Source organism: Eublepharis macularius, chromosome 13 (assembly GCF_028583425.1).
Source record: "Eublepharis macularius isolate TG4126 chromosome 13, MPM_Emac_v1.0, whole genome shotgun sequence".
NCBI lineage: Eukaryota > Metazoa > Chordata > Lepidosauria > Squamata > Eublepharidae > Eublepharis > Eublepharis macularius.
Window position 1 is genome coordinate 33477168 of NC_072802.1, and position 27679 is coordinate 33504846.

A 27679-nucleotide genomic window follows, 5' to 3' on the forward strand; every position below is an offset into this window, starting at 1 on the left:
AATCTTTAACCATGCAAATTTCTAAGCCCATCTCATAATTTTTCCCTGAGAGGAAACCTAGTTCCGAGTAAAAAGAAGGGACATGTGAGCAAAAAGGTTTTTGCATCCAAAATGGGCAGAAAATGAAATTGTTATGGTTCGATGACTCAGCAGAGCCCTCCCTTTCATTTTAAAGATTTTCCCCTCAAGCCTCAGAGAGTTCTTTATTGAGTCCAAGGAGAGGCAGGAATAACAAATAACTCCTTTTCTCCTTGGCTATGGCTCACTGGAATCTCTCCCTCTTCTTTGGCTTCCAAATCCTTTGGACCATGTTCAGTCTTTGCAGTGCCTTTCCGACAGGAGCTCCTGCCTCAGCCTGTGAGAATATGTTACCCATGCACACTGGGGTCCAGCCCCAACAAACGCTGGCTCCCTATGAATTTCTGGTTAACTCACCATCTTTCCTAAATGGGCAACCAATTAACAGTAAGTGCCTCTTTCTTGTTTATGTTGAAATCTTTTGCTTTAAGGCTATAATATTGGGGTGATCAAGTGAGGCTGTTGCTTTTTTGTTCTCTTTAGTGGATAGGTGCGAAAGGTTGGAAAATGTTTCTGTTCTGGCTTTTGATGACTGGTGGCTATTAGGTTGGAAGCCTGAAGGGAGGAAAGCACTGCTGTTTTTCCAGATTAGTGCTGCTGAATGTCTGGGTGCATACATGCCCTTCTCAATATGTTGGTAAAGAACAGATATTACAAAATGATGGCCTGGATCCTGCAGAAAATATTAACTGAGGGAAGAGATTTCTGTCAGCTGAGCAGGATTTCCTCATCGCCTCCATCATACCAAAACCTAATACCCCTGAAATGCTTTTCTTGGGGGACAGTACTCCCCTGATAGTTGCGCACTGAAAGGGAAGACTGATTGGACCTTCAGGCAAGTTACAGCTATCTATAAACCAAAAAACCCAGAGTTATAATTTAACAAAGCCACTAGCCTCTATTTTTTCTGTTATCAGAATAATTAAAAAACATCATAATTTTAAAAAGAGACCAATCCAATGTAAGACCAGGGCTTTTTTTCAGCAGGAACGCGGTAGAACGGAGTTCTGGCACCTCTTGAAAATGGTCACATGGCCGGTGGCCCCGCCCCCTGATCTCCAGACAGAGGGGAGTTTAGATTGCCCTCCGCGCAGCAGCGTGGAGGGCAATCTAAACTCCCCTCTGTCTGGAGATCAGGGGGCGGGGCCACCGGCCATGTGACCATTTTCGCCAAAGGCAATTTAAACTTTAAAAAACTACCCCCTCGTTCCAGCTGACCCAAAGTGACGTCATTGTGCAGTCCTGAGTTCCACCACTGAGTTCCACCACCTCTTTTCCCAGAAAAAAAGCCCTGTGTAAGACCAAGTCTGTCAAGAACCCTTGAGAAAGGGGTGGGTTGATGTATGATAAAATGCCAGGTAGAATAGGTTGAGGTGAACCTCCCTTGGGAGGCAATGCCAGAACTTGACTGGCACTGTGGAGAAGGCTTGCTCTCCTACAGCCTATGTCAGATGGTGAGGCACACAAAGAAAGCCCTCTAGGGTTAGACACACTCAGTTCCCCTCCTTACTGTAGCCACCATAATAGATTTTTGTTGGTGCAAAAGCAACCCCCAACATAGCTTTTGTGGTGGTCAAAGTGGACCTCCATTCCTTTTTCAACAGCTGCAAAGCTGGGTAGATCCAGCCCCAAGGATAATTTTAGTGCCCTGACCAGTCCAGATGGAAGGAGGTGAAGTACAGTAGTCTGAATTTGGTGCTGGTGACCAAGCAGTCTTCCTGGAAAGATTCTTTTTAATTGTAAAACTCATGGTATGCCTTGAAAGAAACCTCAGGGTTTCCTAGAATACTGTTTGACAAACTGGTGTGTTTGGATATTAAGACAGAAGACAGTGTTTTCTTATGCTTGAAACTCAAACCTAGTTCACACATGCAGGAGAATGAGGTGGTAGAATGACATTCTAAGAAGGTTGAGAAGGTAAAATAGATTGTGCCACTTTGGACTACAGCCTGGGGGATTCTAGCTTTGAATGTTCCTAAGGAAAGGAAAGGCTTTTTACCCCCTCTTTGTTTGCTGTGATAGTTCTCTATTTGCAAGGAGTTTTTAAACATGGGGGAAGATTCTGAAATGTGATCCTCTATCTGCCCTTTGAAGTGGTATAATCCATTCCACCACCCTCTTTGCTACCTCATTGTCCCTTCTATATGTGAACCCAACCTCTGGTAGTTTGTCAAGACCATGTGATCCTTGCTTGGATCCCATCAAAATTTCCTGTGGGTAGTAGAATCTCTGCCCATAGATAATGACTTCCTCACTGTTCCACCTCCCACTGCAGCCTGAAATGCCCCCTGAAATGCTGGTAAATCTCCTCCCCACTGTTAACAGTTAGACCCCCTTCGTGCTGAGAGGGAAGTTTATGGATGGAATATCATAAATTCCTTCCTTCTGTGCCAAGTCCAAGGCACTGCCTGGCTCAAGGCAAAGCGAATGCCAACTGGGTGGGAGCCTGGAAAACTACCAGAGTATGAGTGAGAGGCAGTTGACTGACTGACAGCCCCTCCACGTCCCGGACAGATGCAGAGATAATGAAGTTTCCTAGGAAAATCTTTGTCTAATTCCATCAATGCCCTGCTACACTTCCCCTCACCCGTCTATCCTAATCAAAGCTATTCAGCAAACCTGCTAGCTTTCCCATCTGGTGCTTTTCAGATGATCATGCAATATTTTCACCTATAGTCTATCACAGATAGAAACTATCAAACCTGTTCCAACTTATTGTCCACCTCCGGGGACAGCCGTTAAGACTGTGTTTGAGGAAAGGACATCAGTTTTCCCCAGGGAACATTTCACCTTATAACTGGCCTCCCAGCCATGTACTCTGTGTATGTCTTCTGGACCTGTCCATAACGTCCCCAAATTTGTTTTGGCCTCTTCTTGCCATGAAATGCTAGTCTTTTTTTGGTGCTCTCTCCTCCGACCTGTCCTATCTTCAAGACAGTAATTATCACTCTCCCTGAAATGGCTTTCTCCCACTTTCCACCCTCATATTCCTAGTTAGCCTTATGTGTGTGCTAATATGTGTATATATGTGTAATTTGCCTTTTAGCTCTCTTTAAGAAAAAAACCTTTCCAGTTGAACATCTACCTGATTTATTTGAGAGTTCTCTAAGGGAATAATTCCCATAACCATCGGTGGAGATTCCTAGTTACCCCATCTTGCCTCCTTAATGCTACTTCCCCCAACTAATTTAGGAGACCTCCATGGTGGAGATTCCTAGTTACCCCACTTGCCTCCTTAATGCTGCTTCCCCCAACTAATTTAGGAGACCTCTAATTTGGGCAACACCACTGTCACTTGTCCATGCAGATGTTTGACAGGTTCTAACCCCCTTTCCTCTCTCCAGTTCAGATTCTTGGGCCTGCATACAGAGGATTGTTGTTAGAGGCTCGTTCATTTGGCTCCACCACTGCACTGGGCTTTTGGAAGAATCCACCCAACAATACAAAACTCTTACAGGTAAGAGACACAAAGCAATTCTTCTTTTCTAGCCCAGAGGTCCCAGAATTTGAGCAGAAAGTTTACTGATTGAACTGAACAATTCTAAAATAATGTATTCTGTTTGGTATTCACTTGTTGTACCACCCGTGCTTTCCTTACAAAATATTCTTATATCATCTGGCTCTTACATGACACCCCCGGTGTCCTTTCTTCACAACTTCTGACTTAGTCCACACCTGCTTAATTTCAGTACATTTGTAGTATCTGGTGTTTTCAGACTATTTGCTGGGTCCCAGGGGCTGAATTAATGTAAAGTTCTTACTGGTACTGTCTCTCTTTGGGAAGCAGAATGTGGGAAGTGTACCATTTTCAGCCACTTCCTTATTGATGTTCTGTACTAGCCTAAACAGATTACTTTTACACTGACAAATGAGACTGGACCCCTGCAGCCATACTCTGGGGGATAGTCTGAGAATGACAACATGTTCAGGCCAAAGGGCTGTGCTAAAATCATTTCACACAGTTTATTAATGTAAGTAGAGAACACAACACTATTGCATTCCAATTACATTTGGAATTAGCAGGTACAAGGCTCTTGGTCACTCCTATACATTGGTCACTCAAAAAAGTCAGTGTAGTGTAGTAGTTACGAGGATCAGACTAGGATATGGGAGATCCAGGTTTGAATCCCCACTCTGCCATGAAGCTTGCTAGGTGACCTTCAGCCAGTCACACACTCTCAGCCTACCTACCTCTCAGGGTTGTTGTGAGGATAAAATAGAGGAGAGCGATATAAGCCACTTTGGTTCTCCATTGGGGAGAAAGGCAGGGTATAAATGAAGTAAGTAAATAAATGCAGCAGAAGGAACCAAACCTCCCTGTAATTATTTAAATATTACAGGCTGGGATCCTACTTTGAGGTTCATCCAAGGGCTTGATGTTGGGGACTTGTGATGAGATTATGCCATGTGTAATTTAGGTGCAAAAGGCAGCTGCAGGGTGAGAGAGGAACAGACCCTGTAGGGATCAGGCTGCAGCAATATTGGGGAAGGAAGTTTAACCCTGTTGTTTCCCCAGTTGAAAATACTTCCTCTGGGCTGCTTTGACTCCTGACAGAGGGGGAAAGACAAGTAAACATATTAGGCTCATCTTATTTCCCTAATAGCACTGGGAAAGGGGCATTTTCAGTTATGGAAATGGTAGACAGGAAGGGAAAGCTAGCCCCCTTTCCCCAAGACTTAATCCATATCGACCTTCTCCATGGCCTTTTGTGAAAACTTACACATGGGAGATCAGATGACAGAATGCCAATATTATGTGCAGAATGGCCTGTAAAATGAGAAAAAAGTTGTACAGCCATAATGGACCATGCAAAATCCAAAAACAAGAACAAAATCCATGTAATGCTTTTGATTAGGACCAACCAAATTGACGCAAAACATTGTGCAAGCTGTCGAGATCACCAGAACCTTTTATCAGGCTGTGTGTTACAGAATTTAAAAACACAAAAGAGTAGAAAGCAGGTTCTTCAAGCCATGGTGTTAAGGTCTGATCCGCCACACATCCTTTGAGGGATGCAATCAGGCAATTAACTTAATTTTATTGCTGGCATGGTATCATTTTACAGCACATTCTCTGGTAAGCTATATTCAGTCCATAACATTCTTTCTTTGTTCTTTCACTAAAATAGAGGAACTGCCCCAAGTCTTTCCAAAATTGTTCCAAGTCAGAATGTAGAATCAGAGCAGGGGTGCAGGTTAAACCTCAAAGCATTGTTTGGCACTCGGTAGCCATTGAGATGTTGGTTCTTAATCCTGTTTAAAATATTGGACACTTTGAGAAAAATTATATGCATGGATTCCCTTTGCAGTGTTCTGGAAACCCACATGGAGCAGTGACTCATTCCAACACCAATTTAAAAACAAGACAGACGACTTATACATGGCTCCCACCTAATTCTGGCTGCCCCCCAGTGGTTACATTCCTGTAAGTTTCATGCATTCTTTAAAATACTGCTGCCTTTCTTTAAATGTATTTCAGCTCTATCTCTTGTAGAAGCAGAAGGTTCTTTAAGAGCGCATAAAGGACACCAAGCAATTAACACAAGCTCCTTTCTCACTGTTCACTTTACAATAATTTAATTCTTCTGGGATGTAGAGGGTTTTTTTTAAGAATAAAGAATTCTCAGAAACTGCATCAAAGCAGTTGTAAACAGTCCCTTCCCCGTACAAATAAGAAGAGCACTGGTGGCTCAGACTTGTGGTCCGTTGAGTCCATCATCCTGTTTGAAACAGAGGCCAGTGTTGCCCTGGAGAGCCGCAAACAAGGCATAGAGACAAAAGCCTCTGTTGGTATTGCCTCCTAGCAGATACTGAGAGGTTTACTGCTTATGGAGGTGGAGGTTTCCTTTAGTCATCAGGATCATTGATAGGTCATTGATGGACCTATCTTCAACGACTGTCTAATTCCCTTTTAAATCAATGATGCTACTGACCATCAATATGCAGTGCATTTCACAATTACTTGAGTGAAAGAGAACATCCTTTTGTCTGCCTTTGATCTATTGTATTGCCCATCAACTTACCTGGGTGTACCTGAGTTCTAGTATTATCTCTGTCCATTTTCTCCACCTCTTGGGTAATTCTGTAAACCTCTATCATAGCAGACTGCAAAGGTCTCTCTCTCAGTGTGTATTGTAAACAGTGTCTTTCTACCCCTTCTATATCAGAGCAACAGTTGCCCAGTCTCATGAAATCTACTGGACCAACATTAAGTCCAAAGTGATCTGGAAAAGTAAGTAATTCACGGGAGTCACTGTTCTAAAAATAACCAAACGCTTCCCCTAAAACAGCACATTCTGCATAGAGAGAGTACATTTTACGCAGGGTAAACACATCTACAGTATCTGGGGGAGCAAGATAGCATTTCTCATTGCAGATCTGATCCTTCTACTTGGAATCAAGAGAAGGGTTTCAGTTTAATTAGTGACTCTTGGAATTTCTGCTAGTGTGTTTTGGTACATTCAAAGAATGGCTTGTGGGCTAACATGAAGATTCATCTACCCAGCATTCTGTTTCCAAAAGTAGCCTCAAAACATGACACAATTATGACAGCCATTTACTGTTATTTGACCCCAGAATCTAGCAATTTGGAATAATGCAGCTCTTGTAATGCATTATGGCTAACGGCATTTATTTAAGGCAGCTGTAAAAGCCTACATGGCTGGTAACTGCTACCAAAAGAAGCAGAGATGGGCACTAGCATGTGGTTAACCTGTTGGGAGTGTGAAACCAGGAGTGACAAGACTCATTTTCACATGGGATCTCACTGGGTGATGTTGGACCAGCCACTCTTTCACGGCCTAGCTTACTCACAGAGGTGAGGATAAAACTCAGGGGGGGGGGAGTGACCATATATGAGCTAGCATGATGTAGAGTTACTGTGGTATAGTGGTTAGAGTGACAAACTAGGATCTGAGAATCCCATTTCAAATCCCCAATTTGCCTTGGGTCAGTCCCACACTGTCAGCCTAACCTGCCTCCCAAGGATGTGGTGAGGATAAATTGGAGGTGAAAATGTTGTAAGCCACTTTGTATTACCATTGGGAAGGAAAGACGGTATGCACAAAGTATCAGAGTAGCAGACAGTTAGGACAAGGGAAGGAAATCACCTTCATACATTGCTTCTGTGCAGTTGCTTGGCATTGGAAAGAGGGTGGTGACCTTTAGTCTGATCCAGAAAGACAATTTTTAATGCCCTTGAGTGAAGGTGATAGACAAAACCAAACCTCCAATTTTATATAGTTTCAACTTTAGCCCCCACTAGGTCTGAAGAAAGATTTTAATCTAATTTTCTTTCTAAATTACAGATCCCAAAGCTTCATGTGGAGCCGAGACACTGACCAGAACACTGTCTGCTACAGCTCCTCTGCTACTGGTTTTGTTTGAATACATTTAAAAACCAGTACAAGGAGGGCTAGTTAGTAGATGCAAATGAATCAAATAATCTTTTTAAATACCAGAAAATTCCTCTTTTCAGTTCTTCCCTAAGATGTGTGATGTTCTAACAGGCACCTTTATATAGATTTTCTGTTTCTTAAGACTATAGGGCTACTTTTCTAGCCCTTAGAATGAGAGAAGATAGGATATTTTGTACTTAATAAAAATATGATTCCATTGCTGGGATGGCCACTACAGATTTTCAAAGTACAAATTAATCATATCACTGAGTTTGCATGTCATCTAAATTGGTATAGAACTTTTCATATTTCTTGTAGTCATGTTCTTGTACTCATGTTTTTAAACTACTGAATGAATGTTAGTCAAGCTTAATATTGCAATGTTACCTCAAGATAATGGAACCGTTAAGGATCAAGACTAAAAAAACAGTCTTCGTATTATAGGAAAGGTTATTTGAGCATATGAAGTAGACGTGAAATGTTAACACATCTGATGCATAAGCTACCATAAATTTCCATGAAGAACTATCTTAAATGGAAGTTACTTTCAGTGCTTTGGATCCTTACTTTCTCCCTCCCTCCTGGACACTGTGTTCATTTGTGCAAGCCAAACTTTTGCATACAACTCCACCTGTTCAGAGGTAAGATGAGCTGTCACAAACAGAAGGTCTTCTCAGCAGTGGCATACCAGCTATGGAATGCCCCTCCTATCACTGGCACCTTTGCTTACTGCCTGCCAGGGGGTTTAAGGTAGGAAGCTGTTGTTAGTCTGTAGCAGTAGAACAAAATTCCAGTTCAGTAGCACCCTAAAGACCAACAAATATTTCCAGTATATAAAGCATTAGTGAATCAAAGCTATCTTTATCAGATACAAATGAGTATATATTCGACAAAGTAAGATTTGACTCATGAAAACTCATGCCCTTGAAAATTCTGGGTCTTTAGAAACTACTGGACTTGAATTTTGCCTGCCAGAGATGGACTAAGACTTTTGGAAAATTTATTTCAGCCAGCTTTTACTTAGGTTAAATCATATTATTGATTGTTCCTCCACTCCTGTTTTTAATGGTTGGTTTTTCTCACTTTTATCCTTGCTGCTACTGTTTTAATAGACTGAAGATTTGTTTTAGGATCACTAGCTTTTTAAATAGATACATATGTTGTGAACCACATAAATTTAAGACTTTGGGCTTTGCCATCATGACATGAAACGACTGGAATTGTAAAACAGAACCAGCTGGGCTTGTTTAGATAGTACTGGATGCAACAGTGTTTCAAGCTGCTGAGACAAAGGACAGGGAAAAAATAGCATTTTCTTTTTTTTTTAATATAAAAGGCAGTAGTTGGTCAAAAGTCTCTGCAGCACTCAGTGAGACAAGCAAGGCAGAAGTAGGGGCAGAAAGCAATGGACCGTATATTAACAAAACTGGAGGTTAAATTTAAGATGTTTCACTTTACTTCTTAGGAGTTATGTCCTCTGTCCCCCATTCTCAAGTCTATATTTAATATGAGACACACTTTGACAAATACGAGTTTATTGATACTAGTCTGGTTTCAGTAGAATTTATCACTCCATTGGCTTAGTCAATGTTCTCCAAGCCCTGAAAAATACAAAAGTAGACCAAGTTAAAGGCTTCAGCCACATCTAACATTGATGCTGTCCAAGAGTTCACAAGTCCCTTTTCAAGGTGGCACTCTAATTATTTTTACTAAGTAAAGGCTTGAATCCTATGCAGTGCAAGCAGAGCTCCCATGAGAAGGGAGGAGTCAATGAAAATCATCATCCTCTTCTGGTGTAAGTACCTACCACCAGAACTTCTTGGGTGCAGCTTCAGGTAGGAAAGTTCTTTTGCAACGTTAGAGCTGAGCTATAACAGCTATTCTAGTTGCCACAGGCCCCACTGCTCAGATGTCACACAGAGACTTGCAAGCTACAGGCTGGATAGACAATTCTTCAGCAGTCATCCCATACCAAAGCAACAAAATTCGGCACAAGAGGGTTAAAAATCATTGTAATGGATTTTGTTGAAATTTTGTGAAGTCATTTTATATCCAAGACTACACAGTGCAAAGACCAAGCTATTAGCATCTAGAAAATTGTTAGCTGAATTCTCTACTTCAGTACGCTGGATACTCATCCATCTTGCAGGAAAGATGACCATGAACAAATTTTCAAAGGAGTGTGGTTCTGCTCCGGTGATAATTTTTAAAAAAAGTAATAATTAAAAAGTAGTAATTAAACATATGTGGCTGCAGTCAGGCTAATAAGGAACACAGGTCTGTTAGCTGCATGCTCAAGAAATTCAGGTGGCATTACTACACAAAAGTAAAGGAAGCAGGAAGAAAGAGCAAGAAGTGGACTTCAAGAACATGAGAAAGAGAAACCTCCTCTCCTCCCAAAAAGTCAAAATTCCCAAATAAGCCAATCTCCTATTATAAATAATATCAGCGTTCAGAATTTCTACAACAATCCTTTATCCAGCCCTCAGCATTGTTATTTTATTTGTAATTTATTTTCTGCTCCAAAATGTTCAGGCCACACCCTACTCTGCTTTCTCCTTGAGACATATGGCTGTGAACGATGTAAAGAGGCAGGCAGAACCCAGCCCAGATGTCACCAGGCAGATGGTATCTTAGTTTTGCCTCTAGTCTACTTTGTATCAAGAGATCTGTTCAAAACTCACCTTTGATTCATAGTAGCGATTGGTTTGGGAAACACGCCTGTCCCTTTCCATCAGGTACCACTGATAGGGGTTCCGAGCAATCCTCTTCTCCTAAGCGCACAGAAACACATCAGACAGTACACAGGGAAGAAGAAAGAGAAATGATACAACTGTAACTAAAAAGACCGGGCGCAAAGCAAAGCTGACATCAAAAAGAATTCAGTGCAAGTGATGTTGGTGCAAAGATTTTTCTGGAACCAAGTTACTGGACTTTAGAGTCTAACATTGACACAGTTCAGTTCTTTGGTAGAGATGTAATTCAACAGAGAAGATGGTAAAAATGTGTACCCGATAGAAAAAATTACTTATTTAATGTCAGCTGCTCAAATGTATCCATATGAAAACAATACATCAAAGAATATAGCCACAATGGCATCAATAATAAGACCATAAACAGTAAGCATAGCAAAGCATGGAATACAAAATGGAATAAAAAATGGAATGACATCTGCTAGCAGGACATTTCAATGTAACATCTTCCTCTGATCCAGAACATATTCCTCTATTTTTTCTGTCTCATTATTTTGTAATGAAAGTAAGAGAGATTCAAGATGTTTTGCTATTGTGTTTATATTATTTGATGTTTTGTTTTCATATGAACACATCATGAGTAACTGACATTGAATATATGTGATATTTTTCTATTGTGCATTCTTATTACATTTTCATTTTTATATTGTGTGGGTGTCAGTTGGATTTGCTGGAGCATAGCGGTTAAGTGGCTGGGATGCGAATCAGCAGTCTGCCGGTTTGAATCTCACTACTGCCATGTGATCAGTAGGTGGCCTTGGGTAAGACACTCCTCTTAGCCCCAGATCCCCAGCTGTATTGTGGGGCTAATACTGACTTCGTTCACCACTCTCTGAGTGGGGAACTAATCTGCCTAGAAGAGTATTATATAAATACAGTTATTATTCCACTTCTATTATATTCCCCTTCATACCTGGGTACTTTTTTGTTGGTATATTGGAAGAGCAACCTTTTCCTCCCCCTAAAAATGTGTCTGAGTCATTTTAGATGGCTAGTATGGGTTCTGGAACATCACTGGATGTTTTCTCATTTTTTACACAGTTGTGTAAAGGAGAGAATGCTACAACTGGGCTGTAGAACTTGCAGGGACCTGGGTAGAATCTCCACGTAGTCCTGAAATAGCTTTTACTATTGTGATTTCACTTATTATGTTTTTACCATACATTTCTGTCCAGGAACTCAGGGTAATGTATGCAGGCCTTCTTGTCCCCAAATTATCAACCCTGTGACTAGCTCAACAACATCCACTCGTTTGGTGTAGTGGTGAGAGTGTCAGACTAGCATCTGGAGAACTAGGTTTGAATCCCCACTCTGCTAAGGAAACTCTCTGGGTGACCTTGGGCCAGACACACACTCAGCCTAACCCACTTCACAGGGTTGATGTGAAGATACATTGGAGGAAAGGTGAATGATGTAAGCCACTTTCAACCCCCATTGGGGAGAAAGACAGGTTATAAATGAAGTAAAATAAATAAAATAAACAATCTAGAGCAGGTGAGTAGAATTGAAACCCAGACCTGTTCAGTCTATTTATCCAGTTCTAATTATGCCTTTCCTCCAAGGAGCTCATAGCTGCACACATGAATTGCCTCCACCCTGGTTTTAGCCTCACAACAACCTTGTGAGCTACCACAGGCTTAGAAAGGGAATGACGAACCCATTGCTACCCAGTAAACTTCATAAAAGATATGAACCCTGTCCTATTTTGTTCCTCTAACCATTTCTTCATGTACATTGTTGTATTACATAGTCATGTTATAATTGTCATAGAAATGCTACAAAATGAGATGAAAACCTTACGATAAAAAGAGATTTTTAAAGAGGAATAGTATAGTGGGTCATTAGATTGTCAAACTAGTGTCTTGGAAATCCAGGTTCAAATCCCCATTTTCCCCACAAATCTCACTGGGTGATCTAGAGCCAGTCACATACAATCTCAAATAAGCCTACCTCACAGTGTTGTTGTAAGGATAAAATGGGGGGAGGGAAACAATGCATGTTGCCCCAGTCTCACTGGAGAAAGGATAGGATGAAAATGTACTAGACAGAAAAGCTAAGACTCAGGCAGTGAGTAAAAGTGTGGTGTAGTAGTTAATGTGAAACTAGGATCTGGGAAATCCAGGTTCAAATTCTCACTCTGCCACAGAAGTTTGCTGAGTGACCTTGGCCTACTCAAGATAACTTACCTCACAAGAGTTTGTTGTGAGGAAAAAATGGAGGAAAGAAGAACGATGCAAGCCGCTTTGGGTCCCCCATTGTGGAGAAGAATGGGATATAAATGAAATAAAATAATAAAATAAATAATAAATAAAATAAAAGCCCTCTCAACCTCTCTGCCAGACCTCTTCACGGCCTAATACACAGACACACGCTCACCTTTCCCCCGTTCGTGTATCTCTGGATCCACAGGGTGGAGAGACCAGGAATAGTCAAACACACATACATGACAGCCAGGGAAGGCAGGATCTCGTACCACATCCTGACGTTACCGACGGACTCTCGCAACCCACCACCACCTCCTTTCCTTCACCCAAGAGGCACAGGAATCATTGCGCATGCGCGAACGGATGCCGTCCTTTTCCTGAACGCGCCGTGTGCAGCACTGTCGCTGTCGTCCGCTGTTGTTATAGAGACAAGGAAATAAACACCGGAGAGATTTTAAAAAGACATCTAAATATATAGTTTTCCATCTCCTGTTCTATTTCTTTCTTTCTTTTTTGGCATTAAAAGCGAAATAAGCACGTCGGTTACATCTAGGAAAGGCTGGCGCATGCCGGGAATAAAGAGCTCTGGGAAGAGCATGCTGGGAGTTGTAGTGCCGCCCAGGGTATGTTGGGAATAGTAATCTCCATGGCAACCCTGAGGCCTGGTCTAGAGGCCCATCCTTATGCCCGTGGAGGAGGCGTCGCTTTGGGGGCGGCTCTTCTTTTGCTACTCCCGCGAGAGGAGCGATGCCCAATGCGCGCGCCGGGTAGAGCTGAGGCGGACAGAAGAGGAAGGCCCGCTGCGTTTACGATGAAGGAGGATAAGGAGAACGCGAGGCCAAAGCGAGGCGGGCCTCTCACCCCGACCGGACTGGGCGCGGCCATGGCCGGCGCGGACGCCAAAGGGGGTGGCGAGCCTGACAAGCTCGAGCGGCCTAAGGACAAGAAAGAGACGCTTAGCAAGGTGCGGCCTTGCCTACCCGCTTGTTCTTACAGGGCCGTCCCCTTGGGGCCTTTATGTTGCGGCCGGGCAGTGAAGCTTTTACCTGCACGCTGCTTCTGCAGGCCGCGTTGTGGTTAGAGCGTTTCCATGCCTGTAGAAAAGTAGCATGTCAGGCTGGGCCCATCTCCTTAACGGGCTAGTTTTCCTCTTTATGGGGACATGTCTTTGTCGGATGAAGAGTAAGTAGTCAAGCATACGAGCTTCTTGCCCTCGTTGAGCCTTTGGTTGCTGTAACAGGGATCTTTTCCTGAACTCTACCATTTTTTGCTGCCTTTGGTGGGGAGGGGAGTGCTCATATTTGAGCATAAAGAAAACTGGCGGGGAGAATGCTAGGCCGAGCCTAATCTAGTTTTCACGTTCAGGGAGGATGAGGAGCGAGCATTAAAATTTTCCCTACCCTCATCATCTACTGCCCTTGAGCTAGCTTACAGTCAGGTGCTGGTGCTTTTCTTTGGCGATGGTTGCGATAGGGTATGTACGTTTCCATTTTTTACTAATTGAGTGTAGATAAACGGCACATTGAGTAAAAGGCTATGATGAACCCGTTTTCCTGGCATGGTAGTTTTCTGTGTGTGCTACTAGAATTGTGTGTACATGTTACAGTCAAAACATGCAAACTCTCCCCATTGCCATCACCAGGTGCGATCCAGGAAAAAAAATAGTTATATTTTGTTGAGGTATAAGCTTGGCTTCAAGTTATTTCATCATGTTGAGAGCGTCTGCGTAGGTGAGGTCACAAATGAGCTTTTTCCATCATTGGTGGTCACCACTGAAAGGTACTATAGTGGCACTGCGCACACTTGGCTCTGTAATAACAAAAATACAATAAAACGTTAGCACTTTGATGTGTAATTGCTTTTTTGTTGTGGTGGTACAAACCTCCACAACATGTGTCAGTGTCATTTTGAAGTGTGTTTTAGGAACGTAGCCTATAAGTTTTGATATCTACCCACATTTAGGTTATTAATTTCCGGCTGTGGTGTGCTTTTGCTAGAATGGACTATAGGTTTCTAAAAAACGTACAAGTTGCCACTAAGAACTTGTGCACCAGTTTGAATTTTCTCAGAAATTCCTTCTAGTTGTTCCAACACTCAAATGTATTAGATCAGTTGCAGCTCAATAATGAAATTTTTGGTTGTCACACCATCTTTCTGGAGCAGCTTCCCAGAAGTGGGATTCATTTATGGGATTCATTCCACCACCCCCACCACCCCTAATTTTGGGGGAAGAGGCATTGTAATGGGGGAGAGGGGTGCTGTTTTATGTGTGTCTTAACTATTTGTTTTTGTTATGCTGCGTCTATTTGGCACATGCTTTTGTAAGTTGGATTGACCCTCTGACAATGGAGTGGAAGGCGGAATATAAATATTTAATCAATAAAACCCTCAAAATTCAGAAGTTCTTTTATTAAAGATTGTTCATCCATTTTAAAAAAAATATATTGTTGCTGCTGTCAACAAAAATAAGTTTTGTAAAATTTTAAAAAGCTAACATATCAAATGTTGCAGACTGATTTCAAGTGTTTGTTTTTAGTTTGGGACAACTCCTTATAATCTAATAAAAAGCACCTGAGAATGTGTGTGTTTTTAAGGAACTAGAACATTAGCGTACTTTTGTAAATGCAAGTTTGGATGATGAAAAAGCATTGGGCTCCTGTGAATAACTTTTGTTAATGAATCTGTAAGCATAAAATTTCTGCTTGTGTTAAAGCTGATATGCAGATAGAAATGCAAGAAAAAGACTGTGGTAGCTGCTGGCATCAAGTAAAATTTACTGTATTTCCACTAGCGCAAGATCTTGTATAATGCATTTCTGGGCTGTATAGAGATCAGTGTGGCAGGTGTTGCAAAGGAGTTTGCTGAGGTGGAACTGCACTAAGAGTGTAATCCTAAGAGAAATCAATGGGCTTAGACTAGAGCAAGAGTCCAATAGCACCTATAAGACTAACAAAATTTGTTGGTAGGGTGTGAGCTTTTGTGAGTCACAGCTCACTTCTTCAGATACTTCTTCAGGTATCTAAAGAAGTGAGCTGTGACTCACGAAAGCTGATACCCTACCACAATTTTGTTAATCTTATAGGTGCTACTGGACTCTTGCTCTTTTCTACCACTACAGTAGACTAACTCAGCTACCCATCTTGATCTTAAACTGGAGCAACTGTTCTTAGGACTGCACTGTGAGTCTGTTTATGTTTATATTTGCGCATTACTGGATCTAAGCCTATTTTGTAGGGGGTGGGGTCCCTTCAAATGTGTCTCTCACCTTTTTTTTTAAAGGTAATGCCAAAAAGTCATTTGCTGGGTATATATGGAAAGACAAGATGTTTGTAAAAAATGAAACCTTTTTTCTTTAAGGTAGTGATTCGACGCCTGCCTCCCAGTCTGACCAAGGAACAGCTTGAGGAACATCTTCAGCCTCTGCCTGAGCATGACTACTTTGAGTTCTTTGCTAATGATTCCAGGTAAAAGGCATGTGGGCCCCTTGGATGTGTTGCATGGGACGATGGCATGTCATGAATGTCTTTCAGTTTTACACCCGTCTGTGTTGAGTGTATATATGCAGTCATCACTCAGCAACGTTTCCTTATACATTGCCATTTTCTGTCCTTCTGCAGTTTGTACCCTCACATGTTTTCCAGAGCATACATCAACTTTAAAAACCAAGAAGACATAGTTCTGTTCAGGGATCGCTTTGATGGTTATGTTTTTGTTGATCACAAAGGCAAGTAAGCCTAACACTTGGTTCTCTATATCATATCTTTCTAATTTATATAGATATATAAATTACATATTTATATATATGTAATTATTACATTAATTGTTATGTAATTCTGGAAGCATCCGTGTCTATATGCTGTCTTTTAACCAAAATTTCAAAGGATAACTTAAACTTATAGCCAAATCCTGTGTGATTACTTGTCGGTAAATTCCATTGGGTTTCAGTGGAATTTATTTGCAAGTTAGCTTTAGAATTTCTGCCCAGCTACTGCAACAGTCCTTAGAGTTTTTCTTAACGTAAGTCATATTAGCATCAGTCAGGCTTGCTTCCAAGTATGTTAGGGCTTTCAAGGCAAGTGCTTTTGTAGTGCTGAAGCAGTGGTGACTGAAACCTATGCTAAAGATCTTAGCTTGGCTGCATAGGAGCACTTTGCTTTGCAAGAGCTGTAAAAATTATGGATGTTTGGTTGTGAGGGTTTTTTTGAGTGTGGAGAAGGGGCATAACTAGTGTCAGCTCTCTTGCTCAGAATCCAAAAGAGCTGTTTTTGGGGCCACAGATATTTTCAGTAAACAGAGAGATGAATTCAGAATTTTTGCTAACAGAACTTGCAGCTGCATGCATGCAGGACAGATAGTTGTGCTCCAGTCACCTGTCATAGGATGCTGCTTTAGCATCATCCACTTGAACAGCAGCAGCTGAACCAGCACTACAGGATCATGCTGCTTGTATTTTTTTTTTATCATTCTTCATGTAACGAAATTTATTTTTATAAAGTAGTGCTGTTGTAGTCTCTGTTGTTCAAGAAGTAATCGTTCACTGAATTTCAACAGTAAATCCATGTGTGTCTGTGTGTGTGAGACCAGACCAATAGCCTTCAATTCATTATAAGAAACTATTTAATTTGCCTGTTTGTAATAAACAAATAACAAGTAATGTGCTGTATTGTAGTTTAAGGGTAATTCACAGGATATATTTCTTGCTTTTATGAACAGAGATGACATTCTTGTAGTAGAAGCTGACCTGTCCATGTGGGCAAGCAATTTGTTGTGTGAAACTGGCCCTTGAATACATTTTATTAAGAGGGGGGGGCGTGTTTCTCTTCTTAAAAGCCAACAACAATGTTAAGAAATCTTTTCAATGTATGACTAGGTTTGGAATATCCTGCCATAGTGGAATTTGCACCTTTTCAGAAAGCTGCCAAAAAGAAGAGTAAGAAAAAGGATGCCAAAGCTGGGACCATCGAAGATGGTTAGTAACAGTTGTTGCTTATTGTGCATATGATACTGTTATTATCTGAACTGAGTTTGTTAGGAATTATGAGAACATGTATCAATATGTGAGAATTAACATACTTGCATTTCAAATAATGTTGATGGCTCTTAAAACATTCTGTCTATGAGTGTGTTATGTGCTGTCAAGTCGCCTCTGACCTATGGCAACCCTACAAATGAAAGATCTCTAAACTGTCCTATCGTTAACAGTCTTATTCAGATCTTGTAAACTGGAGGATATGGCTTCCTTTACTGAGTCAAGCCATCTTGTTTTAGGTCTTCTTCTTTTCCTAATGCCGTTTGCTTTTCCCAGCATTATTGACTTTTTCAGAGAAAACATTCCGAGGCTATTATAATTCATTTGATGTTCTAGTGGAGAATCAGTGCAGTGGCAGGAAAGATCTCTTGAGTAGAATATGCATCTGACACTAGGACTATTAACTTATTGTGTTTTTTTCTGAATTAAAGATACAAAATTATGTGTCTTTGTATGATGCATATATTTTGTTCCTTATCAGATCCAGAGTATAAGAAATTCTTAGAGAGCTACAGTGCAGATGATGAAAAACTGACATCCACTCCTGAGACTTTGCTTGAAGAAATAGAGGCAAGAAACAAAGAATTGATAGGTACAAAAAGAATTTTACCACTGTGAATTTGAGCATGCTTGCTTGAGAATATTTGGTAGGTTGTTTATTTTAAACACCATATATTTGTTGTTTGTATCTGTGCTATTACAAAGATTTTCTGAGTGATTATTCTGTTTCATTCTAAGTGACAGGAAATATGTTAAACTTTTTATAAATCAATCATTATACAAAACAATGCATGCAGGTCCTGTGCTCTTTGCCATAGCACTGTTTTAGTCTAAAACCCATGTTTTTCTTAGTATGTAAGTGGAATTAAATACATCCCCGCCGGCATTCCAGCTAGAATATAGCAGCATCAACATATTCTTGACTATTCTGGTTTTGCTCCTCGTATATGTCTGTTTTCTGGGAAATACTTAGAAGGCGGAGGCTATATATCCTCTATAGTATATAAAATACACTGTTTAAACAGTAAATAACCTAGCTTTTGTAAGATTTGTTCATTTAAAAACAATCAGCAAAAAATCTTGTGAGGTAGCTTTAAGTTTTAAACAAAAACAGTATTGCAATAAACAAAAATAAACATAAAATAACAACAAACACCATAATAAAAATCCCAGCATAAACCTATAATTTCCTAGAGCTAAAGCAATAAAATTAGAAAAAATTCAGCAACTGAAGATGCTGAAACAAAATGCGCTAAAAGAACCAGTTGTCTTCAATATCAAACCACAAATGCCTGGGAGAAAATTTGATTACAGTTTAGTAAATGCTTTTGGAGAAGGAGTTCCCAAAGTGAAATGCCACAGCAGGAAAACCCACTTCACCTCCGAAGATGGTTGTACATAGATTAGGTCCTCTGGAAACAATGTTAACTGTTGGATGGGTTCATATACAAGCAGCTGACTCTTCTGATACCTTGATTCCAGGCTGTTTAGGGCTTTAAAGGTTAGAACCAGCAGTTTGAATTTGAATTGTATCTGGAAAGCAACAGGCTGCCTTCAACACTAGTGGGACATACTCTTTGTCATATTTATCATACAACAATCTTTCTGATGTTATTTTATTATGCGACTGTGGTTCTCCAAACTGTGTTAAGTGCAACAGTCCTTTGCCAGCTATGAACTATGACCATAGCAGAAAAAGCTACTTTAGGCACATTCACAGTGGGATTATTTTTTAACATTATTCTATAGCATTATTCTACAAACTGCTTTTGAAAATGACTTCTGTTTTCAAAGCAACCACAAGCCTACCTGGGCAGTTACCTAATGGTTGTTTTTGAGTGCAGTGTGCTGATCTGTTTGTCTTTGAGCAGATTTCTCTGTCACTAAAGCTCTCACTTCAGCTCTCACTGCTGAAGTCTACTTTTGTCATCTCAGCTGTGCTGAATTACCTATCGATATTATCAACTGGTTTTGTAGGCAGACATTTTATGTACTGAACTGTAGACTGGCAGCTGTGGATGTAAACAAATCACAGCTGTATTATCTGAAAGCAGACGCAACAAAAGCAGGTAGAGTCCTGTAACAGGCTATCGCAATGAGCCCCAACTAGACTTTCTCAGGGAAGAGAATCTGGTTTTCAGAGCAAAATAGCTGGCTCTCCATAGAAGGAGCTTTCTGAAACCTGCCCCAGAATGCTGTGTATGTTTGTTTGGATGTTAGTCTCACTGAGTCCAATGTGACTTACTCCTAAATTAACTGTGTGCAGACTAGCAGTTGCATAAAACTGTAGTTGGCTTTTGAGTTGGAAGGTCTTAATCGAATTGAATATTTAGGATGAGGGTAAGCATTTATATAGTTATAATGTCAATAATGTTCTCTCTTTTTTTAATGCTTAGCAAAAAAGACCACCCCTCTGTTGAACTTCTTGAAGAACAAGCAGGTGAGGATTCTTCCAGAGTTAGATGTAGATACATAGCTGTTTTCCACTATCTTTGGATAGAATATCAGGATCATTATATGCCCTGCCCTAGTCTAATAACTGATGTTTGCTCTCTTTCATTGTTGAAGTTTGGGGTAAATACAAGGGTTTTACAAATCTTGTCCAATACTTTTGTAGGTTAGTAACTTTTCCAAGAAGTATATTTGTTTTTTTAAAAAGTTAGCCATAACACTACATTCAGTTCACTTGTACAGTCTTTGATGGGAGAAGCTTTTCCTAACCAAGAGCTCTCTCATCTAATTTTTCCCTTCCAGAGGCTGAGAGAAGAAAAACGAGAAGAGAGGAGGAGGCGAGAACTAGAGAGAAAAAGACAAAGGGAAGAAGAGAGGAGGAAATGGAAAGAGGAAGAAAGAAGGAAGAGGAAAGAAGCTGAAAAAACAAAGAAAGTGGAGAGGGTTCCAGAGAAAGAAAGAGACAAATCCAAGGATGAACCAAAGATTAAGGTATCGCTTCATTCCTGGAGGATAAACATTGCCCTTGTGAAATGTTGTGACAGAGCAAACATGCGCCTGGAATGTGGCTCTGTTCAGCCTGTTGAGACATAATTTCAAGTGAACATGCAGAGGATGGCTCTGTAAAGAAAGCATAGTAGCACTCTTGGGGAACCTTTGGCTTTATGTTTTAACATAGAGACTCCTTGATACGTGTTATGCAGCACATGAATACACTCATGCATAGATACTGTACTACTGCCCTCTCAGTATATAGGGCAGTATATGATGTCAGTACTTCAGGTGCAGAGGATGAAATGACTTGGCAGTGCAATCCTGTGCAGAGTTACTTCAGTCTAAGCTGACTGAAATCAATAGGCTTAAAGTGAAGTAAATCTTCATAGGATTGCATTCCTTCTATTGCCACCTGCACAAAGCTTTCAGTATGTGTAAATGCATTTGCTCACATTCATCCCTTGCTACCCTGTCTTCTTCCTTTCTTGTGTTGTCTCCTCCACTGTTAAAATCTAAGTTTCAAACTCCTGTGAACTTGCATTTTTGCACTTGTTTATAATACGTTGGTATGTAAAGGGCTGTGTATGTTAATGACCATGCAATCTAAGCAAATGCATTGTGTCAGTGACATAATCAGGATTGACAAGATCATCTCTATTGCACTAATAATATATTAGTGAATATATATTTAAAAAGTAGAAAATAGAGTAAATCTGTTCAAAGCACAGGTTAGGGGACCAGTCGCCATGCGTAACAGAAATAACTAGTTCCACTAACATCTGTAGTCTTCTGGTATTACACCATTGCCCCTCTCCTTGTAATGACAGACTGTCCCCTTAGCACAGGTTAGCATTAGAATTAACTTAGTAAAGGCAAAAACTAAATTTGTTCTCTTCCTAGCTACTTAAGAAGCCAGAAAAAGATGAAAGAGACTTTGAAAAAAAGGCCAAGAAACTGGAGAAAGAGAGTCTGAGGGAGGAAAAGGCTGCCAGTGCAATCAGCAGTGCGCCAGCCAAGCGCTCCGATGGGGAGGTTAAAGAGGAGAAGGCCAAAAAGTTAGTGTTTTCTTTGCAGTACGTATCTTTCTTTTGTAGAATATGCTGGTTAACTAGGTTGACTTATCCAGGATCTGCTCTTGAATTAAAACGTTCTAGTGTTTCAGAACTGTGGAGGGTAAACACACTATCTTAGGCAAACCATGGAACAATTCACTCTTTGGTCTTTCAAGCAATTTCCAAATATCACCCAGTAGATAGTGAATGATGTAACTAAATTAGGATCATATAGTACACTTTCAGTGAAATCCAAGTCAAGGGCTTAGAATGGAGTAACTCCACTTAGGATTGCACTGTTAAATGTGACTGTGACAAGCAGGTCTTTGAAAGTATGTGTACCTTATGAGTACACTCATCAGGGTGGTGGGACTGGCTGTAGTTCCCTGTTAATGTACATTTAATGGCAAACCTGGATTTGTTGTGTGGAATGGTCCTGAGAAATTTTAAATCTATGAGACTAGTTTGTAGTCATCTTGCCTAAGTCACAAGGTGTATCACGTTGTCTTTGGTTGAGATTTTCATTAATGTAACTTTACCATTGCTTAGACTTTGCCTGACCTTTTCCTAGACTTGTCATGATGCTCAGTTATTTGTACTGATACCCTCTTGCTTTATTGCCCAGTTAATTGAATTTCCAAATCTCTCTCTTTAAGCAGATTGGAAGATGATTGTGGCAAAGACTACAGGGAAAGAGAAAGAGAGTATGACCGAGAGTATGAGAGAATCCATCGCGAGAGGGACAAACTCAGGCGCCAGGAAGATGAACGGCGGAGACAAAAGGAACGCTTTGAAAAAGAGAAGGCTTTTAGAAGAAAAGAGGATGATGTGAAAAAAGAAAGAGACTCTTTGCGAGAGAAAGGAAAGCGATCTGAACTGACTGACTATCTAGGCAATATGGAGAAAACAGAGAAAGTAACCAAAGAAGAGAAAAAAGAAGATATGGCTAAGAGAGATCGCATTAGAAACAAGGTGCTGGTTCTGTGATCTGTTTTTACTCTTTGCCAGGCTATGCATTTAGCTTTTGCAATGTTGTTTTCTCTAGGGGAAAAGGGTACCCCGAATCCATCTATATTTATTAATATAAGGTCTAAATCTTGATATATAATGCAGCTTACTTCTAACCAAGAATACGTATAGTTGCAATAACTGTCCCTTTTACAGGCAGATTTTTTTATAATTAAAAGGCATTGTTCCTATTTAACCACTGAACATTTGAATTGGCATCTGAGTTGGGCCTTGCACAGTGCAGCACATGTTGAAATACCTGTCTGTTTTAAAAGGGTCGCTTGTTTGTTTACCATCTACCAGCTGTTGTTCAACAGCTGTAGAAATCATTGGCTTACATATTACTTCTTATTCACATTGTGGCTTTTAAAAAAAAAATCCTGTTTTTTTCCCCAAAGACTTCAGGGTGAGACACGAGCACTGTCCAATCCCCCCTCCCCCCCCTCCAAAAACCCCTCTGTTAGGCTGAGAGATAGCACCTAGCCTAAAATGGCCTAGTGAGCTTCAGGGCTGGAAAAGATCTTGAACTCAGGTCTCCCTGATTGAAGTCTGACACTCTGATCACTGAACCGCATTAAATTAGAAGCAGAACATCACAACAAAATGTATCCTTACTGTTTCAGGATCGCCCAGCCATGCAGCTCTACCAACCAGGGGCTCGTAGTCGGAGTCGTTTATGTGCATATGATGAAATCTCTGCAAAGCCGTCTGATCAAGGAGCGGACAAAAAGTTGGAATGTGAGACAACTAATGCAAAAGAGGAAGATTGATGAGCCATGGGTTTTTTTGATCAACCTAGCAGCCAAAGAGCATGCACTGTGCAGTCCAGAAGTGCCTTGGAGGAGGAAGAGGGAATAGAGGAACAGTACTTTTGGATGTATCTGGTTCCAAAGCCTCAATGCAGAGTCGAGACTCAAATTGTATTTTCATAGTTCATTGTCATGGATGGGAGAAGGAGATGTTGATTGGGGCAGCAAACTACAAAGGGAAAGAAAGCTTATGTTTCTTAGAAATAGGCTTAATTGCCCCCCCCCATAAGTCATGTGATTAAGGATATGCTAATGCCACGCTCTCTTTGAAATAGTAGCCATGAACCAGTATTTGCACTTAAATCCAGCCATCTTGGACCCTCAGGATTGCTCAAGTATTAATGCCTTTATCATTGCGCTGTGTGGAATTTCTAATTAACAGAGGAGAGGCAAAGTAGTTCTAGTAGTGAGAGAGGTTTTTGTCTGGGGAGTTGCTTGCAGCTGGTTGCAAAATGATTTTTTAGAACAGAAGGTGGCAAAGCTTTACTCTCCCCCCACCCCCCATGAAGGCTATAAAATCTTTATTGAAATGAGAGGAATTTTTTGTTCATATCTTGAGTAATATCCAGATACTGATGCAACTTTATTTAGCTATGTAGACCTTTCCAGCTTTTCCCCTTTTCTAGTGCTATAAGGAAAGTGGTCCATTTCAGTTCTGCGTTCTCTTTCCTGAGGCATTAGAGTGTCTTACGACCCAGGAGGAACTTTCACTAAGAGTTGTGGCTCCTCTGTGCTAACGTGACACAGCTATTTTGTACTTAATAAAACTCTTTGAGAGCTATCATTTAAAACTTTCTTAAATCATTTCTGGCACGTTTGTGTCTGCATGTAGTTTCCATTTTTCCTTCTCGTGGTCTTCTGTATTGTTCTTGACAGTGTCCAAGGTTGCCGTAAGAGTGGAAGCTCCAGATCAGTTCTCCAAATTGATAGTAATTTAAATCCATATATTGCCTTCTGAGTGTATTAATGTGCTATTAAAGTCAATTATTTACATTTTACCCCATTCACCACCCCAACACACAAAAAGCCATAACCCTAAAGATTTGTTGTGTTGAATGCAGTACAATGGTGTGTTAAAAAAATGATTCTTGATAACAGTAGCAGTATTTTAATGCCAGGGCTGACGCAGCGTGGTAGCTAAACAGGGGAGCTCTGACTTTAGAAGATCATCCATTCTCAGTACCTGATACAGACTTAGTCCTCTGTTTGCAATGTATAGATAATAGAAATTGAAAGCATGTAAAAGCTATATAATAATGTATATATGAAGCAGGGACCCCCAGACTCCTACTCTGGATGTTTCACAGCCTCCACAGACCCCTTAGGCAGTAGGAAGGTGCCTGTTCATTTTGTTTGTGAGACTTCAGTCTCTGGGTTCATTCTGAGGTTTGTACCCACATGCAATAAGTGACTCCAAGCACAGACTAGATAAAATATCTTTTTAGGTTATTGAATACAAATTCAGAGTGTTGCTGATCATAAAGCACTCTAGTTCAGGCAACAGACAACAAAACGAATAAACTTTTTCTATTGCTAGCTACAGATATCTGGCTAAAACACTTTAAATCTTGCTACATAAGCTTCTCTAATGTAGCTTCTTAGCTGACAGGTCCTCACCATTAAGCTTGGTAAAGGGCAGGGGGTGGGGTCCATTTCCATGCCATGCTAGTTGAAGCATCTTGATAAGAGGCATGGAAGCAATCTTCTTGTTCACGTGAGGTTAAAGGAATAATGGCTTAGAGAAGGGGGAAAGTGTGTAGCAGGGAGCCACCTTTTCAGCCCTGCCGACACACGGCCAAGAGCCAATCAGGACTCACTTGCTTAACTGATAGTGCTAGCCGTGAGAAACGGGGGAGTGATGATAGGGACGTGAGAGCCAGCCTGCCAAGGCCAGCGCTCTCGAGAACCAGCAGAGGCCAGCAGGTGTTGGAAATTAATAGGCCAGCACATTTTTTTCTCAGCTAGACCAGAGCTAGGCCTGCAACAACTTCCATCTTGAACCAGAGTTCAGTGACGTTAACCAAGATCTTAAGGGTGGAATAGGCCTGTTCCCTACAATGTGAAAACTTAGAATGCTGAAGAATACTGCACAAATACTTAGCAGTATTTAGGTTAACCTCATCCTATACAAGTTTCATCTGGAAACTGGGAAAAGTACTATTTGTGCCTGCTATACAGTACATCGATGAAAGATCCAGCTGAAGGAAAAATAGCTAATCTTTCATCCATGCTTCAGCCTTGTTCTCGTTGCACTTTTTGTTGCCTCCATACAGTTCATATACTGCAGCTTAGTATGGGGGCTTTTCAGTCCAATAATACAGTTCCAGAAGGTGGTTGTGTTATGGCTCTATATCGAAAACAGTAGAGCTCTTAGGTGTCTAGACTCCTAGCCAAAATGCTTTCTTACACAGCAAGCAGAGTTTGATAAAATGGGTGCTGCAACCCCACCCCATAATCTCTGTGCCTGAAGGTGCCCTCCCCACCATTTGGCGTCCTGAGTAGACACACCAGCGTATCGCTCCTGCTTTTATCCGTCTTTAAGATAAGTGTGCTGAACTTTGTATTTTGATAAAGCTGCAGTTTGTTTGGATTTTACACCTTCAAGGACCACTTTCCCAGGGAACTTTAATGCATTTCTACTTCGAGCTGTCTCACTTCCCCCTGGCAGTAGTGCCGAGAGCCCACGGCTGGAGAGTTAGGCGGCGCTGCCGAATAAATCAGGGTGATGCTGACTGGTTTTTAACTGAAGGAGTTTTCACTTTGAGCCCAAGCTGGCAATTTGAGGCTTCCTTCTGTCTCTCTGCATTTGGAGCTAGTGGGAGTGTGTGCTTTCCAATAATGGGAGCGTCTAAAAGAGGCTGTGACAGACGATTTAGCTTCCTCTCCGGCATGTAAACAGACCAAAATGGATGATCTCATGCCGAGTTCAACCCCACTGACCTCTGTTTTCCCAACCTCTAACCTTCACTCCCCTCGTAAATCTTGAAGAGGATACAAATTGTGTGGTTGAGAGGGGAGATAAGCAGCAAACGACAGCTGAAGAATCTGTGCTTGCTAACAACAGAAGCCCCGATATCAAGCTGATAGACTCCATACAACTAACAGCAAAAACTGTGGAATCTATTTTTGAAAGATTACTACTATTGGAAGATAAAATTGATCAATTTACACAATATACTCAGAAGGTTACTGCTGTTCATCAAAGCTAACACTGATTTGGTCGGGGCCATTACTGGAGAACTGCTTCCTCCCCACACAAAAGGGAGTCCCTTAAAATGCAAAAAGCCTCAGCATTTTCAAATCGAGAAGGCTCCAGCTCAGTTAAAGCTGCAGCCCTGTAAAGTCTGCCTAACTGTTTGCAATTACAAAGGCCAGACATTATCTTGGCAGTCAGTAAGACAGGCCAGTTTTCATCTAAGAGCTCTTCTACATGAGAGTCAGCTAGCCATAGACTTAATAACGGTTGAGCCACTTAACAATCCATACCAGGCTCAAAGAGTTCTTCTCACATTTGGCAGCCCCAGAAGTCCAAGCCTACTGCTTTGTCAGAAGGAATTTTTGCACACAAAAAGGATTTTCCCTGCTAGGGTTTTCAGTAACTTGATCATAAACTCTCTGCTACCATGCTGGCAAAAAGATCACTCCCAGATGGAGGCTGAGAGCTCTACTCCAGATCCAGTGTCAGATGTTGTGCAGAGTGACTCTTCCTCACACCTGAGAATGGCCCCAGCTCATTCCTCTCTTGAGAATTCAATTGAAGAAGAATTACTCAATTCATTCTCAACCCTTCCGCCTTCTGAACAACTGGCGATCACCACCAGATTGGGACTGTTAAGAGACAAGCTTCTGAGAACCAAAGACGAACCAATACAGCAGGAGCCAAAGCCCTCTCCAGCGGCCAATGAGCCCAATGTGCTTGAGAACTGCTTAGAGATGGCAACTCTCCCGGCTCCCCTCATGCCAATAGCGGTGGATCTACGGAATCCAGACAGCTTCTCTATAATTTCTCGACAAGAAAATCCTGTAAAGAACGATGCCGGTGTCCACAAGAATTCTAATGTGGGGGAGCAGTCTGCTCGGGAGAAATTTCCATCATGTAACAATAACTGCTGGGGAGCTAAACAAGATCACAGCTGCTGATTGACAATTAAAGCTCCTATCTTGGAACTTGGGGTGCTGGTGCAATAAGTTATATGACCCAGATTTTTTAACTTTTTTACATTATCATGACATTCTTTGTCTGCAGGAAACCTGGATCCAGAATTCTGGATCCATTGCGCAGGGCTACAGGGTCTATTTTGTGCCTGCGATTAAAGTACACTCGAAGGGACGGGGAAGTGGGGGTTTGGCTATTTTGATCTCTGTGGACCTAAACATAGATGTACAAGTGCCCTCCCCACCAT

The 27679-nt window shown here is 41.2% G+C and overlaps 3 protein-coding genes across 7 annotated transcripts; 2 read left to right on the forward strand and 1 right to left on the reverse strand.

Annotated features, from left to right (window-relative positions):
- Positions 1 to 257: 257 nt before the first annotated feature.
- On the forward strand, positions 258 to 7474 carry LOC129341058 (putative defense protein 3). The gene is made up of 5 exons (XM_054995967.1): positions 258 to 465; positions 3423 to 3535; positions 5388 to 5503; positions 6246 to 6310; positions 7386 to 7474. Exons 1-5 carry the CDS (start codon positions 258 to 260, stop codon positions 7472 to 7474), a joined length of 591 nt encoding a protein of 196 aa, XP_054851942.1.
- A 1519-nt stretch (positions 7475 to 8993) lies between these two features.
- Positions 8994 to 12850, reverse strand: NDUFA1 (NADH:ubiquinone oxidoreductase subunit A1). Its single transcript, XM_054996419.1, has 3 exons — positions 12605 to 12850; positions 10160 to 10249; positions 8994 to 9076 (listed from the first exon to the last, which is right to left on the reverse strand). Exons 1-3 carry the CDS (start codon positions 12704 to 12706, stop codon positions 9056 to 9058), a joined length of 213 nt encoding a protein of 70 aa, XP_054852394.1. The 5' UTR covers positions 12707 to 12850; the 3' UTR covers positions 8994 to 9055.
- Positions 12851 to 13201: 351 nt separating this feature from the next.
- UPF3B (UPF3B regulator of nonsense mediated mRNA decay) lies at positions 13202 to 24071 on the forward strand. Of its 5 annotated transcripts, none has more exons than XM_054997005.1 (10): positions 13202 to 13396; positions 15790 to 15896; positions 16050 to 16156; positions 17303 to 17401; positions 17943 to 18053; positions 19858 to 19901; positions 20216 to 20404; positions 21308 to 21480; positions 22116 to 22431; positions 23091 to 24071. In XM_054997005.1, the coding sequence occupies exons 1-10, from the start codon at positions 13244 to 13246 to the stop codon at positions 23235 to 23237; spliced, it is 1446 nt and encodes a 481-aa protein (XP_054852980.1). In that variant the 5' UTR covers positions 13202 to 13243; the 3' UTR covers positions 23238 to 24071. The 5 variants fall into 5 exon arrangements, with proteins under 5 accessions (XP_054852980.1, XP_054852981.1, XP_054852983.1 ...); XM_054997006.1 differs by having other exon boundaries at positions 22119 to 22431; XM_054997008.1 differs by having other exon boundaries at positions 21308 to 21462.
- Positions 24072 to 27679: the final 3608 nt, after the last annotated feature.

Bases quoted from the DNA above. Each gene is read 5' to 3' on its own strand.
- LOC129341058 (XM_054995967.1), top strand. From the start codon at position 258: ATGGCTCACTGGAATCTCTCCCTCTTCTTTGGCTTCCAAATCCTTTGG. The intron at 5,504-6,245 runs GTAAGTTTCATG...CTTCTATATCAG, and splicing joins CCCCCAGTGGTTACATTCCT to AGCAACAGTTGCCCAGTCTC. The intron at 6,311-7,385 runs GTAAGTAATTCA...TCTAAATTACAG, and splicing joins GTCCAAAGTGATCTGGAAAA to ATCCCAAAGCTTCATGTGGA.
- NDUFA1 (XM_054996419.1), bottom strand. From the start codon at position 12,706: ATGTGGTACGAGATCCTGCCTTCCCTGGCTGTCATGTATGTGTGTTTG. The intron at 10,250-12,604 runs GTGAGCGTGTGT...CTGTGCGCTTAG, and splicing joins GATACACGAACGGGGGAAAG to GAGAAGAGGATTGCTCGGAA. The intron at 9,077-10,159 runs GTGAGTTTTGAA...TGTATTTTTCAG, and splicing joins ATCGCTACTATGAATCAAAG to GGCTTGGAGAACATTGACTA.
- UPF3B (XM_054997005.1), top strand. From the start codon at position 13,244: ATGAAGGAGGATAAGGAGAACGCGAGGCCAAAGCGAGGCGGGCCTCTC. The intron at 19,902-20,215 runs GTGAGGATTCTT...TTTCCCTTCCAG, and splicing joins ACTTCTTGAAGAACAAGCAG to AGGCTGAGAGAAGAAAAACG. The intron at 22,432-23,090 runs GTGCTGGTTCTG...TTACTGTTTCAG, and splicing joins GAGATCGCATTAGAAACAAG to GATCGCCCAGCCATGCAGCT.